This window comes from Lutra lutra, chromosome 18 (genome assembly GCF_902655055.1).
Source record: "Lutra lutra chromosome 18, mLutLut1.2, whole genome shotgun sequence".
In the NCBI taxonomy this organism is placed as follows: domain Eukaryota; kingdom Metazoa; phylum Chordata; class Mammalia; order Carnivora; family Mustelidae; genus Lutra; species Lutra lutra.
This window is the reverse complement of record NC_062295.1, coordinates 39,741,348-39,756,292: the sequence shown is the minus strand read 5'-3', so window position 1 is coordinate 39,756,292 and position 14,945 is coordinate 39,741,348. Positions and strand designations below refer to the sequence as shown.

The following is a 14,945-nucleotide window of genomic DNA, read 5'->3' as shown; positions in this document are numbered from 1 at the left end:
GATGGGTCCGTTTGGAAGGAAGATAGTTGTGGATTGACGAGTTGCAGTGTGTCAGGCCAGAAAATGGGGGCGACCCCAGAGAGAGGGTCTGAACAGACACGGGACAGGCAAGTGGGGCGCGTCGGCTGAGTCCCCTCCTGGGCTTAGAGCACCGCACACCTGGACCACTGGCCCCCAGGAGGTGAGACGGTGCATTTCTGTTGTGCGAGCCGACCTAGCTGGGCTCTCGTCCCCCCGGGCCCCAGGAAGCCAGCACAGAGGCCCGTCCAGCTGGGAGCCCTGCCCGCCGAGGGCTCCAGACTTCCCCCAGGGCCCTGCGCGGAAAGCAGGGGGGCCGGGCTCACCGCAGAAGCAAAACCGAGAGGCGCCCTGCTGACTTTCTTCCCGCGACGCCAGAGCTGAACCCGAGGGCAGTGGGGCGAACACAGGAAGGGGGCCCAGGTCCCCACCTCTCTCTGAGTTACTGCCTGACACAAACATGACCTTGTCCCCCAGCCTTCTCGCCCGTGGGCGCCAAGCCCCAGATGGGAGGTGGGGGAAGGGCACACATCCCATGGTTCTGTCCTCAGGACCCCCAGGGGGCCTCCCTGGAGCCCGCGGCAGACCCCTGTTCCAACAGTGCCCTTTTGTGGGGGGGCTGCACAGAGGCATTCAAATGACACCTCCCACCATGCAGGGCACCCCACACTGAGCTCGGAGTGTCGGCTACCACGCGCCAGCCTCGCCGCTGCCCAATCAACTAGTGCTTCCTGCAAGGGGCTTGGACCCCAGCCCTGTAGGCATCTGCGTCCTCCTGGGCCTCGGGAGCTTGGCCTGGGCACACCTAAGCACCTACTGAGTGTGGGGACAGTGGCAGTCTCAGCTCCCACAAACCTTCACCTCGTGGAGGCTTCTGGAAGGCGAGGACTGCCCGGGGTCCGCTTGCCCAGTTACCTGGACACGGCGCAGGGACGGATTCTGCGAGCTCGTCTCAGGGACCAGGACACAGAGGCACCTGCCGGGCGTCCTGGCCAGGACACGGCCTGGGGTCAGGCTGTCCCTTGTCACCCACTCCAAAGGGAGATACAGGGCACACATGCAGATAGGCAAACCGCAAAGCACAGCCTGCGGCCGAGGTGACGAAATCAGGCTGCAGAAATAGTTGCCCAGCCTCACTGATTCGGAACAAGACGGCCAGGCGGGGCCTCGGGCTCTGATTTCCCCCTGAGTCCAGGAGTGGCTGGTGGCGGGGGGAGGCTCAAGATGTGACCCGGTACTTGAACCAGGGTAGGTCCCTGGCAAGGTGTCCTGTCTCCAGAGACCCTGCAGCCAGCAGCAGCATCTCCCCGGCCCGTGAGGCAGGTGGGCCAGGTCCTCACCCTCCTTTCCAAGGAGAAACCCGCCCCCAGGCAGGTGGACAGGAGCAGGGAATTCCCAGCATCCAGCCCACATCCCAGGTTCTCACCAGCTTGTGTGCTGGGCTCTGTGTCACCCCGGGAAACTCACTCAACCCCTTTGGGCCCTGGAAGCACCCTTGTCCAAAAAGGGCCGTTAGTCTCCAAGCCGTGGCTGAGCCACCAGGGACTCCGGCCAGGAGACACAGGGCAGTCGGGGGCTTTGGGGAATGCCCAAGGGGCAGGGCCTGTGCTGGGGGGTGGCCCCCAGGGAGGAAGGGGATTCCGGGAGGTCGAGAAGTACTGGGAGAAGGGGCGCCTGGACAGGGCTGGACACCGTCCTGAGCTGCTCGGTTGTCCTGAGCTGCTCGGTGTCCTCCTCTGACCCCCTGGGGGCACACGAGGGCCCTGGAGACCCAGGCTGAGACCCAAAGGGAGGGCCTCCCTGCCCTCCCTCCCTCCGGCCACCAGCCACCATCCCAGTGGCAGGTTCTGGGGACCTGGTTGCCCTCCCCAGCTCCCAAGCAGCAGCCACTGCCCCTCCCAGTGCGTCCTTCCGACACCAGCCCCGGAGAGACCCCCATGACTTACTGACAGTCGGAAAACGTGGGCCGGTAGTAGAAGGGAGGCACTTTGGACTCGTACTTGTCCCTCGCAGCGTCGTTCCCGTGGGAGGCCATGAACTGCAGAGGGAGGATGGTGTCAGTGCTCCCAGAGCCCAGGCCCAAGGCAGGGGCCAGCTGACCCCAGGGCCCTGGCAACCCTCCAGCCCCTCCTGCCCCAGGGAAAGCAGTTTGCAATGGCCTCAGTGAGAGCACCTGCAGTTCTGCCGCGTGCTCCTCACACCGCCCAGGGCTGCAGAGCTGCTCCCTCAGCCCACGCAGCCCCATCCCTGCCTCACGCAAGGCCCGCTCTCCACTCCTCTGACCCACACCCCATAGGCAGCCCTTGAGTAATGGGCACAGTGAGGGCCCTGAGATGGAAACTGGCCTGGGGAAGAAAGGTCTGTGTTCCCCCAAAGTTGAGGGGGAGTCAGTGGCAGGAGTCAGGGAGCTGGAGCAGGTACTACACAAGATGTGGGGGGAAAGCAGGTGCAAAGGCCCTGGGGGCAGTGCTAGGTGTGTTGAAGCAGATGCCTCTGGCTGGGTTGGCGCGGGGAACAGGGAGAGGACCAGCGGGGCCTGACGCATGGTGTCCTCAAAAACGAGGAAAGCAGAGGGAACTCTTTCTGCTCCAATCCTGCCTCCTTCCTGACACCGCCACCCCCAAGAGAAAGCCTTTCTTCTAAAGGCATTGAGCTCTGAGGATGATGGGTTCGTGATCATGGCCAACCCAAGTGGGTCAACTGGGAAAAATCACCGACAATAAGTCACTTCAGCAAAAGGCTGGTACCAAATTAGAATTTCAAAATCAGTTGCTTTTCTATCTTAAAACCTCAATCAAGATCTTGGCAAAACATGGAAGAGCCAGTCTCGTGAGAAATGCTCAGTCTCCACAGAGATAGAACATCCGCGCCCCCGAGGGACGCCCCAGAGATCTTGCACAGAGACGTGCCTCGGAAGGGTGGGACACACATTCCCTCCTGGTGTTGATCTATATGGTTTTTGAAGTTGTCAAAAAAAAAAAAAAAGAATTTTTAAAGCTAGAAATGATTCTAAAGTTCATTTCAAAATTAACAAGCAAAAATGTTCTAGAAAATTCTGCAAATACTCTTCCTACCAGATACTAAGACCTGTTACGGACTGGAGAGCTGAATCAATGCCACCAGTAAGAGGTCCAGAAACAGATCAACGGGGGGGGGGGGGGGCGCATTTGCTGATAGACAGTTGGGGGAGGAAACTGGGAAACCAGCAAAGAAAAAGTGCTGTTGGACGCAACCCTTCAGCCACATAAGCTCCAGCTGAATCAAAGACACGATTTCCAAAATCAAATAGTAAGAGTAGTAGATGGAAACCGTGGTATAATTTTAAGAAATGATTTTAGAAAAATACGGGAGGAAATCTTTCTGGCTTCGGATTAAGAAATGGTTTCTTAGAGGTGATCCCAAAAGCACAAACAACAAAAGAAAAACAAAAATGGAACTTCATCAAAGTTAAAACCTTCTGTGCTTCAAGGGACGCTGTCGAGGGCACGCAAACATTACAATAGATGGGACACGCCAGCCGCTGAAGGCCACAGTGCGTGGCTATCTTGGCGCGCAGTGGCCGGAAGGGGCGTCTGCCCAGACACAGGATGCAGCCCTGCAGCTGCAGGGCCGGAGGGCCACGCACTGGGTCTCCTTGCAGGTGCTGGGGATACGTGGAGCCAGACATGGGTGAGGGCTGCCCCACCCGTGAACATGGTAAGTGCCACTGGGCTGTTAACTCACATGGTGGGTTTATGTGACTCTCAGCTCAGTAATAAAACACACACCCCTACAGCTCCTGGAGTACATACACGGCACGCTTAGCTTTGCAAACATTTTCTTTCAAAAGGGCAGTTAACAGATAACCCACAGAAGGAGAAAAACTATCTGCAAATACCGGATCCAATGAGGGACTCGAGTCCAGAACATAGAGAGGATCCTGCGTAAACGCTCCTAGCTCCAGAATAGAAAGACGACCTGTTTTTAAAGCTGGTAAAGGGGGGGTGCCTGGGTGGCTCAGTGGGTTAAGCCTCTGCCTTCAGCTCAGGTCGTGATCTCAGGGTCCTGGGATCAAGCCCCACGTCAGGCTCTCTGCACAGCGGGGATCCCGCTTCCCTCCCCCCTCTCTCTGCCTGCCTCTCTGCCTACTTGCGATCTCTGTCGAATAAATAAATACAAATATTTTTTAAAAAATAGAGCTGGTAAAGGGTCTGAATGGTGATGTCTCCGAAGGACACACACAGACAGCCAACATGCATTGGAAGAGCTGCTCCCCACCGCTCACTGCCTGCGAGACCCAAGTCAAGGCCACAGCAGGGCCCACCCGCAGCCATGAGGGAGGCTGGAATCGGAGACCAGCCCATGAAGGGCTGGGGGGGACCAGGACCGTCCTGCAGCACCAGCGGGCCCACACCCCTGTGCCGGGCAGGCTGGCTCATCCCCACCAGACACAGCCACGCCGTGCCGAGCTGGCCCAGGGCAGTTCCCAGCAGCATTATTCACAGCAGTGGAAAACAGAGGACCCATGCGGCCACCGCCGATGGGTGGGTACATCACCAAGCATGGTCTGCCCACACAGCAGGAATTATTCCCCGACAGAAAGGCGTGTGGCTGGGACACCTGCCACCCACCCTGTGGATGACGCCCAGACACGTGGTGCTCCAGAGGCAGGGGGCAGCGACAGGACAGAAAGCACACCTTCCTGCTCCAGCGTGGGCCGGGCGGCAGTCGTGGGGGGCAGGGGGAGGGGCTGGGGGGACTCGTCTGGGGAAAATCTTCCTAGATTGGGCAGTGGGGGTGGCTGTGCAGCCGTGGGGGGTAGTGAAGCCCCCACCGTACATGGCATACGCCTTCCGCCTCAGTATGCCATGATGAGTCAAACCGGCCTGGGACAGCGCAGGCCCATCGAAATACCCTAGAACCCTGAAAACCACAGAGGACCAACAGATGAGACTGCATCAAAGTCAACAAGTTTCCACTGCAAAACCCAGCACGAGCAAAGTCAAAAGACGACCCAGAAACACTGTCTCCTACTACCACCTCAAAGGGTTAAATCCCCAAATATAGAAGAACACGAGAAAGCAAGGGGCCAAGTGCTCGCAGAGAAAGCCACAGACTCTAAAGCATGTCACAAGGTGCTCAGTGTCCTTCAAGACTCAGAAATGCCACATGACAACCCCACAGGGACACAGCCGAGGAGGGACCCAGGGGCCAGGGTGCAGGGATGCTGCAAAGGGTCTCCCGTGGGGGAGGCACAGAAGCCACTAGGGCGGGGACTGAAGTCACGTGGCCTTGGACCCTGCGCTCCCACGTGCAGGGACAGGCTTCCTGGAGCTGCCTGTGGTCCTCCAGGGACACAGGAGCACCTGCCTGGGGGTCACTGAACCTCCAGGCATCCGGTTCAATAGATCTGCGTTCGCGGAGAGGACAGGGACCCCATGTTCAGGGGCACCTCAGGGCCGGCCACCTGGGGGTGCCCCCTAGAGTCACACGCTCCCTGTGTGCACACGGCCTCAGGGAAGCCTCCCGGGGCTCATCACAGACAAAACAAGGTCTGTCCACACAGTGGACGTCATCCCCTCATAAAAGGAGCGAGGCCCAGATGAGCCAGAACGCCGGCGACCCTGGACGTGGGGAGCTCGGTAAAAGAACCTGGACCCCCAAGGCCCCCCGGTGCCCGATGCCTTCCACAGAAATGCCCACAGTGGGCACATCTGCGGGGATGCCGAGCAGACAAGTGACGGCTAGAGCCACGGGCTCCTTTCTCAGGGTTAAATGTCCTACAGGTGACCTTAATGACAGCGGCCTGTGAACACACGGAGGGCCGCCAAGTGGTGTGCCGCAGACAGGTGACCTGGGGGCCAAAGGCACAGGACACGTCTCACACCCGCAGGCCGCCCCCTCCCCCCTTGCCCTGTCCCCAACCCCCCCAGTCCCTCCCCCCTCCCCCCAACCTCACTCCCCACCCATCCCCCTTCACATCCCTATCCCCATCCCTCCCTCACGCATCCACCCTCTACCCCCTCCCCTCCCCCACCCTGTGCCTTTACCCCTCTTCCCCTCTGCCTCCCTAGTCCCTCCCTCTCACCCCTCTGCCCTCACTCCTATATCCCTCACCACCACCCCCCACTGCCCCAGAGCATTGGCCCCAGTCAGCAGCCTCGAGCACCTCTGGGGTGTCTGAGCTGGGGGGCTGGGCTGAGGGAACCCAGTGAGCAGCAGGACTTCAGGGTCTTCCCCCAACCTGCCGCGGCCCCACCTGTTCGCAGACCCATACCTCCACTTGGGCCTCCTCCCAGGCATCCAGACGGACAGACTTCACCTTGCTGACCTGGGGAATGTTCCGGTGGATCCCAGAGCAGCTCAGACAGATGAACACCCCCAAGGTGTAGGAAGCCCAGTCGGGATCTGGAAGGCAAAGGCCAGATGCTCAGGGAGGCTCTGCTCCAGGGAATGAGGTACAGCCGGGACTCTCTCTGGCCTCAGTCTCCCCATCTGTGCCGAGGGGGGCTGGCAAGGAGATCCCGGAGGCTGACGGGCTCGGGTCCCACACGAGGACCCTGGCGCCTGCCAGCTCCGCAGACACCCTGGTGGACAACCCGTGGCCGTGGGAGACGTGCTAGATGATGCCGCGTGCTTGGCGCCACATGTCAGGCATGACAGGGACACTGGCTTGGCCATGCACTTGGACACACCCTGACATCTCACTCAACCACAAAAAGCATCAGGAACGTGTGTGCGCAACAACGTGCCAGGTGCAGATGGCCGCGTGGCCCACCCCGGGTCCAGGACAGGGGGAAGCATGCTGGCGATTTTTCCCATTGACCTGGACTAGCAGTGGAACATGGCACGCCCCTGGTAACCGAATGTGGGGCTGGGGGCCGAAGGAGGGAAGCACCTTCCACTCGTTAAAAAAAAAAAAAAAAAAAAAAAAGCTTCTCCTGCCTCAGGCTGGTTTCAACCCAGAGGCCAGGAACCCGAGGCCTCTCCTCAGACACCAAAGGCCGGCCCACAGGTTTCCCAGCACTGTGCGAGAGGCCTGTCACAGGGTGTATGCCTGTCTGGATGTGCCTGTGTGTGCGCTAAAGGCGTGTCACAGGGTGTGTGCCCATGTGTGTGTGCACAGGTGTTAGGGGCTGGGGCACCAGGCACCCTTGCTTTCAGAGCTCTGGCCCTGGGGGTGCCCGGCCCCAGCCCTGGCCTTGCAGTGGCCCCAGGGCACTGGCCCTGGCCTTGGGCCCCAGCCTCCCTCCCTGCCCGTTTGAGGAGACAAGGGCAGGCTTGCTATGAGATCCGAGAGGGACGTGAAGGCCAGTGAGCACAGGGGTCCTGGTGGCTACAGGCCTTGCTCACTTTCCAGACCTGGCAGCCGAGCGCACACAGCATCCCTGTCCCCAGCCCTGCGACACCCATGGGGCGTACGACCTGCTCTGGGGTCCAGCAGAGGAAGTGGAGGCCAGGAAGGCAGGTCGCTTCTAAGTGGCCCCCAGAATAGAGAAGTTTCAGGAGAAAAACAGCCACGTCACCGGTGGGCCCCGTGCCGAGCCCCACGGACCACCTGTCCGTGGGGGCTGGGGATCCTCCCAGCCCTCACCTCGAAGCGTGTTTAGGGGGTGGGGCAGCTGGTGCAGGGTGGGACTCCTGGTGAGTCTGGGGGACTGGGGGGGAGGAAGTGACCCCACGCACAGGCACAGGCTCCTGCCCAGGAACTTGGAGGCTGGCGCTCTGAGACCCACTGGGGCCCCAGTCCCCGCCTCCACCCTGTGTGGGGTTGGCTGACATCAGCCTTCCACTGGGGCCAGCCCAGGGAGCCCGAGGCCTCAGCCTTGGTTCTGGGGCCTTGCCCTGCTCAGAAGAGCTGTGAGGAGAGGGGCGGGGCCAACCACCGGCCCACCCCCCCCCCCCTCCTGGACATGCCCACCATCCACCCCCAACTCCCTGCTGTCCCCCCCACAGCCCCTCTGCCTGCTCCACCCACACCCACAGGAAGCCAGAGCATCGCATCACTGTCAGTTTCTGTTTGGGACCTTCCGGGGACTTTTCACCACCTCTCCTGGCTCCTCCCCAGGCACTGCTCCAGCCCCCAACGCCTGGCCGGCCCCTTCCTCTGCGCCACTCTGTGCAAATGTCCCCCTCGCAGGGCCCCAGCCACCAGCTGGAGGCCCCCTCATGCGTCCCCCATTATGATGCCCTTCTCGATTCTTCACACCATCTGCCAGGCTGGTGTGGACCTTCTTTGTCTGTTAACTGAGCATGGCCTGTCCCGACCCCTAGAATGCAAACAGGTCAGGCACCCAACGTGATCTGGGCCCCCTTGCAGCAGCCCGGTCCCAGGTGTCTACACGGCCCCCACAGCCATGTCCCTGAGCTCCCTCCCACTGGCCCAGGGTGACGATTTGGGGGACACTAAGGGATAGGACACCACCCTGCTGCCCTGAGCACTGACCCAGGGAGCTATCTTGGCCACAGGGCTTGACTGCAGCCAGAACCTAGGCTTCCAATGTACTGAGGTTCGCAGGACAGGGAGGACCGGCAGGCAGGGGACCCCAGAGGGCAGTAGGGGAGATCGGGTGGGGAGAAGGCCACGTGCCCCAGCTCCATGCCTCCCTGAGGGCTGGGTGGGGGCCAGAGAGCCACAGACCAGCCTCCCGCCACAGTGCTCTCAGCAGCACACAGACACACGTGAAGACCCCACATGTGACCCAAGTTTCCACAGGAACCTGGGGATGCAGAGAACGTGCAGGGAGCACGAAAAGGAAACGCAGGGAACAGGACAAGGGTCCAGGGCTCTGCATGAACCAACCATCCACCTCGATCCCCCCCTCTCAGAAGACACAGCCCCTGCATTTTGGTATCATTCTCAAGAAAACGCCTGGCTGTGGCCAAGGGGCACACCAGAGCCCCTGGTACTCCCCCATGTCAGGCCCCTGCCCCATGTAACCCCCGTCCCGCGGCCACAGCCCACCCTGGGCAGCTGGACTGGATGCCTGGGCACACCCACCCTCCTTGGGCCCCAGGAGCCACTCCCTCTTCAAGAAAATGCTATCCCACCAGGAAATGAGCCTCTCCTCTGGTCTGGGGAACGTGAGCAGGAAAGACCCATGTGGGCTGGCCGGGCTAGGCCTCTGGGCCACTCCCACCCTTCCCCTGGGAGAATGGGCCCTTCCAGCAGTGAGCCACCAGCAGGAGCGGCCAGACATGGAGCCAGGGGCCCAAGCAGCAGATCTCCGGCAGAAAATCACACTGGGGCAGGGCAGCGGGTGTCCTCCCAAAGCCAGACTGGGGGCCTGTGGCTCCTTCCCTGTTCACACTCACAGGAGAAACGCCTGAGCACCACCCCCCCTCCGACTGGCCACACTGGCCACTCACCAGGGAGGACCCCTTAGCCCCTGTCACACACGCTCCAGAGCTGAGCAGACTGCCACCTGAGCCGGACGGGCTGGGTCCACCCCCACCCCACTCTTCCAAGCTGTGTGTCCCAAAGCAAATGACTTCACTGCACTGTGTCTCAGTTTCTCCTTTGCACAGTGGACAGACTCCATCAAGGACACTGAGACCACTCAAACACGGACCGCCGCGGGAGCGGCCTGGAACACGCAATGCTCAGTTAATGCCGATCTTCCCAGGGCGGCACATATGGCCTGACCTGCTTCAGATGCTCACTTCCCTAGCCCTCCCAGAGCATGGGGCTGTGGCAGAGACCACTGGGGCTCACCTGCGTCTGTTTCCCCTCCTCCCCAGGGTCACAGTGCACGACACTCCCCAACCTCATGGAAGTTGGTGTGGCCGTGATTCTGGCCTGTGGAATGGGATCAGAGGGACCTGTGGCCTTCCAGGCCTAGCTGATGGCCATCGCCCACCCATGGTACTCCGTTTCCCCGTCCTTGGCTGACGGGCGGGGGTGGGGAGACTCTGGCAGGGGTGGGGGTGGAGGCCTGATTCACTCTCTGGGGCAGAGAGGTTCCAGAGAATAGGGACCAGGTCCCTCTGGAAAGCACTGTGTTCTGAGCAAATAGTAAGTGCAGTCTCTGAGCTGTGAGGCCGTTACAGCCGCCGGCCTGGCTAACAGTCTGTCCCCCGCTCACTGTGGGCGCCTCCAGGACCCAGTGCAGTACCTAGCCAGAACCAGGGGCTCAAGTGCTCATGATGAATGAATGACCAAGCAGCCCTATGCCTGTCTTCCCCAGAAACTGCCACCAAAGCTGCTCAGTCAACAGCTGTGCACAGAAAGCCCAGCAGGCATGGAGTCTTGGGCGAGCAGCAGCCCTTCTGGGCCTCACTCTGCTCCTCTGTGAGATGGGACAATAATGGCAACTTGCAGAATGAGCCCAACTGGGAAAGTGACCAATAGGGTGCAGGAGAGACCCCACTTTCCACCACTCGCTAACGTCTGCTCTGAGTGTGAACCCCCAGCCCGGGCCTCTCTCCTCACAGCCTTCGCTGACTTGTGTGCGAATTCTGAGATGGGCTGAACCAAGACCACCAAACACTCCCGCTCGGCCGCCCCCCATCCTTAGGCACAGGCTCTGGGACAAGGCGGTCTTTGTGCTGGAAGACGTTTCCTGAGCACCCCAGCAGGGATTGGCAAACTGTGGCTCTCGGGCCTATTTCGGTAAATAAAGTTTTATTGGCACACGGCGACACCCATCACTGACGTCTTTGTCTGGGGCTGCTTCTGCGACAGGATGGCAGAGTTGGGTGGTTGTGACAGAGGAGGCGTAGCCAGCAGAGCTTGGAATGTCTACTTTCTCGTCCTTTAAGAAAACACTTGCCAAGCCCTGTGTTAGAGAGAAGAAGGGTGAGACAGATGTGAGCCCCAGGGAGGCAGGGGACCAGAGGGGGCAGGGCACAGCGCCCGCTAATACTCATCTGACAACAGAGCTCCTAGGCCGAAGGAGGTGCTCTAACCCGCCCCGGCATCCCGCAGCTGCCCCGGGACCGGCCGGCCCACCCAGCCTGGGTGCAGGGGGACAGGCACACACGCCCGCAACCATGACTCAAGCGGCGGCTTCCAAGGAGGGCTCGAGGAAGCCTGAACTTAAGAAATGGAGACATTAGACGACACCAAGTTATCGCGTGTGCCTTTTTAAAAAAGCTCTGGGGACGGAAGGCTGCTCCGCACCCACGAAAAGGGCTAAAATGGGCAGGACCAATGTGCAGCGACAAGGATGGGGGCAGCTGGGGCTCCCCGGGGACACGCGCACGGGTCTAAGTGGGTTCAACTCACTTTGGAAAACAGCGTGGTGGTTGCTCACCTAATTAAACATCTCTCTCCTGTACTCCTCAGTATTTAGCAGAGTGAAATGAAAGCATGCCCATGAGGAGATCTGCGTTCCCAGTAATATACAAGGAAGATAAAAACCATGACCAACAGCGTTTGGTACCAGGAATGCCAAGCTGCCTTCACTTCTGAACACCGATCAGTGCAAATTATTGTATTTACAGATTAAAGAAGAAAAACCATAGGACTGTTGTCAATAGATCAGAAAAAGCACGTGATAAAATGTACCATCTTGGGGCGCCTGGGTGGCTCAGTGGGTTAAGTCGCTGCCTTCGGCTCAGGTCATGATCTCAGGGTCCCTGGGATCGAACCCCGCATCGGGCTCTCTGCTCAGCAGGGAGCCTGCTTCCTCCTCTCTCTTTGCCTGCCTCTCTGCCTGCTTGTGATCTCTCTCTGTCAAATAAATAAATAAAATATTTAAAAAAAAATGTACCATCTTGGTAAAAATTCTCAGAAAACTAGGAGTAGAGGGGGGACTTTCCCAACTTGGTATACAGCATCTATGAAATAGCTGACATCATACCTACTGGAGTGAGAGAGAGAGAGAGAGAAAGACTGAGTGCTTTCCCCTAAAATCAGGACCAAGGCAGGAACATCTGTCCTGAGGGAGTATTTCTATTCAGAACTGAACTGGAGATTCTAGTCAGGGCACTAAGGCAATAGGAGAAATGAAAAGCTTCCAGATTGGGAAAGAAGAAATAAAACCTCTTTTATTTATACACAACATGATCATCAATGTAGAAAGTCTGAAGGCTTGTACAGAAACACTACTAGAACCAGTAAGGCTGCAGGACAGAAGAGAAGTAGCAACGAGAATTCGTATTTCTCAGCAACAAGTAGCTGGAAACCGAACCGTTTACGTTCTGGAGATTGCTGACCAACAACGAGAATGTTTTAAATGCTACTGAGCTGTATACTTAAAAGAGAGTAAAATAGAAAGTTCCACGTTATATGTATTTTGCTACAGTGAAAAGTTAACCACACCATTTATAATTGCATAAAAAAAAAAAAAAAAAAGAAATACCTCGGGTAAATACACAAACAGCACACTGACCACGACAAGGTCTCAGACCCCCTAAATATGTTGTGAAAGACAGAGGACTCTCGTGGGTTGGAAGACTTGATATCATTAAGATATCCATTGTCTCCAAATGAATCTACAGACTCAATGTAATGCCGATCAGAATTCCAGCAGGATTTTTAAGATATAAATGAACAAACGGATTCTAAAATTCGTATGCAAATGCAGAGGACCCAGAGTAGCCAAAGTGACTTTGGACAAGAACAGAGGACTAACACTGCTTGGTTTTAGGATTTATCGTAAAGTTAGAGTTATCGTCAGTATCGGCCCAGAAATAAAGAGATCAATGGCACAGGATAGAAAGCCCGGACATAGGCCCACACGGGTTCCTGACGAAGGTGTAAAGGCAGTTTAGTGGAGAAAGAACCATTATCAGTTAGATGTCAGAAACCCACAGCTTCTCTCCAGGCCTCCTGCCATATACAAATGTAATATACAAAGAGAATACATAGAAAGTCATTCAAAATGCATCGTCATGCTAAAGGCAAAACCCAAAGCTGTAAACCTTCTAAAAGAAATCGGACTTTGGGTTAGGCAAAGACTTTTTGGTCACAGAACACGTAAAACAGAATCAAATAAACAAATAAATAAGATAGCTTCGTCAAAGTTTTGAGACAAGATCCGCTCTTGGAAGGACGTTGACGGAGACGAGTTACACAGGCAGAAACGTTGCAGATCACATATCTGATAGAGGACGTGTGTCCAAAGTGCGCGAAGGACCATTCCAACTGGATAAGAACACGGCCCTCTCAGCGACAAGAAGAGGCAGAGGGAAATCTGTCTGCCGGGGCAGGGACATAGGGTGCGTGGCTGCGAAGGCCCCGTGCTCTCCTCCCAGCTCCCTGGCACTCCTGGAAGGGGTGCATTTTGTTGTGTGTACATCACACCACCAGAAGGGTGAATCTAAGAAAGCAGTGACTGTTTCCAGGGCCCCAGGCTTCAACCAGAGCCTGGAGAAGTGAAAAACTCAGGGCCTCTGACTCCGGGGCCCCATGCTCTGTGGGGTCAGCAGGAACCTGCCTCCTCTGTGAGATACACTCTCCCTCTCCCAGACCCGCAGCCACACTCTCCCAAAGGCTACGTCCAGGGGGCACCTGGGGACCTTGTCGGCTGATCTGGGGGCCTGACCTTGGAGGAGGAAGCAGGAATGTCCTGGGCACCCTCCAGAGCCTCCCTGGCCATCCCGTCAACCCGGGGCAGGCGCACTGCCACCTCATCATGCTCCCTGGGGGCTAGAGCCCGAGCACCTCGGCTCACCTGGTCCCACAGCTCCAGCCAAGGCCGAGACTGCCCTTAGTGCCGTTGCACAGAATGAGGCAAATAAGGCCCAGAGAGGGTCAGACACTTGCCTGAGGTCACCCAGTGGCAGACTGGAGCAGACCAGCAGTGGTCTCCCAGAGCCCACCACCCCCCACCCTGAACTACCTTCCTTCATGAGTGTGACACAGGCAGGTGCCAGGCAGGGGAGGGAGAAGATGAATCCTGGGGGTGGAAGACGTCTCCCCCGCTAGGCCATCTGGCCAGGTCTGAAGGCAAGACCACTGCTCACAGGAGGTCATGGGGATTGCCGGCTGCTGGCAGGGTTCCCCAGTGCCCGTTGACACCCGATTAGGCTTTGAGCCTTCTGGCGGAAGAGGAAGGGGCGTCTTTATCCTGTCCCACATTGCACCAAGGCAAAGGCCACCAGGAGAGGCGTGTGCTGGAGAGGCGTGTGCTGGAGAGGCGTGTGCTGGGGAGGCACCAGCGGGCAGGGGCTGGGCTGGCTCACGCAAGCGGGACACTGTGACCTTGTGCACCCACTGTGGTTCCCGTGAACCTCAGGCTAATGGTCACACTACATTTGGTCCGGGTGCCCCTGCCTAGCAGAGATCCACCACAAGTGGTCACCTCTCTGGGATCACATGGGACACAGCTGAGAGGAGTGCCGGCGAGCTGGCCCCACACACACCCTTACCTGTCACAGGGAAGCCCCAGCACCCCTGTAGGAATCAGGGGCTGGAGCAGGAGCTCCTCCTGAAGGGTGCCTGCTTTTCATGGAGGAGCCCGGACTGCTTGGGATCCAAGCCCCGCTGTCCTCCCTAAGAAAGGCTCCAGGGAGAATCTCAGGAGGGTCCGGACTCCAGAGTGGATCTGTGTGCACACTCGGGTGGTGGGGGGACACAGCCGGCCAGACAGAGGGTGGTGGGGGGACACAGCCGGCCAGACAGAGGCTGGCGGGAGGTCCCCAAGTGAGGACGGACAGGGCTGCACCTGCGGCTTCTTCTCAGGCTGCCAGAGCTCAGCAGAGTCTGCCCGCTTGCGTGCACACCCACAGCCCCGCATCGGAGCCTGGAGAGACGCTCTAGGCATGAGGGGTCTGCATGGCTACATACTCTTATGCGCCGGAGCTCAGAGCCCCTCCAGGGCGGGAGGGCGGTGGGCGGGGGTATCCCGGCACCAGGACCCCCAGCCCCAGGCAGCAGGGCCCCCATGCCACTCCAGGCTCTGCTCTGGCCGCACCCCCTCCCCACAGTGCAGGGACCCATCCCAAGCCTGCCCATCCTCTCTCTGGGCACCAGAGGATCCCACCTTGGGGATTCCTCACCC

At 58.6% G+C, this 14,945-nt stretch overlaps 1 protein-coding gene across 1 annotated transcript in view; it reads right to left on the bottom strand.

Annotated features, from left to right (window-relative positions):
• Positions 1–14,945, bottom strand: part of ADAP1 (ArfGAP with dual PH domains 1) — a 51,183-nt gene that overhangs the window by 19,990 nt on the left and 16,248 nt on the right. The window contains exons 2-3 of the mRNA XM_047712819.1: positions 6,275–6,405; positions 1,965–2,056 (exon numbers count right to left, since the gene is read on the bottom strand). Of these exons, the coding sequence (XP_047568775.1) occupies positions 1,965–2,056; positions 6,275–6,405 (223 nt within the window). The remainder of the gene's footprint in view (positions 1–1,964; positions 2,057–6,274; positions 6,406–14,945) is intronic.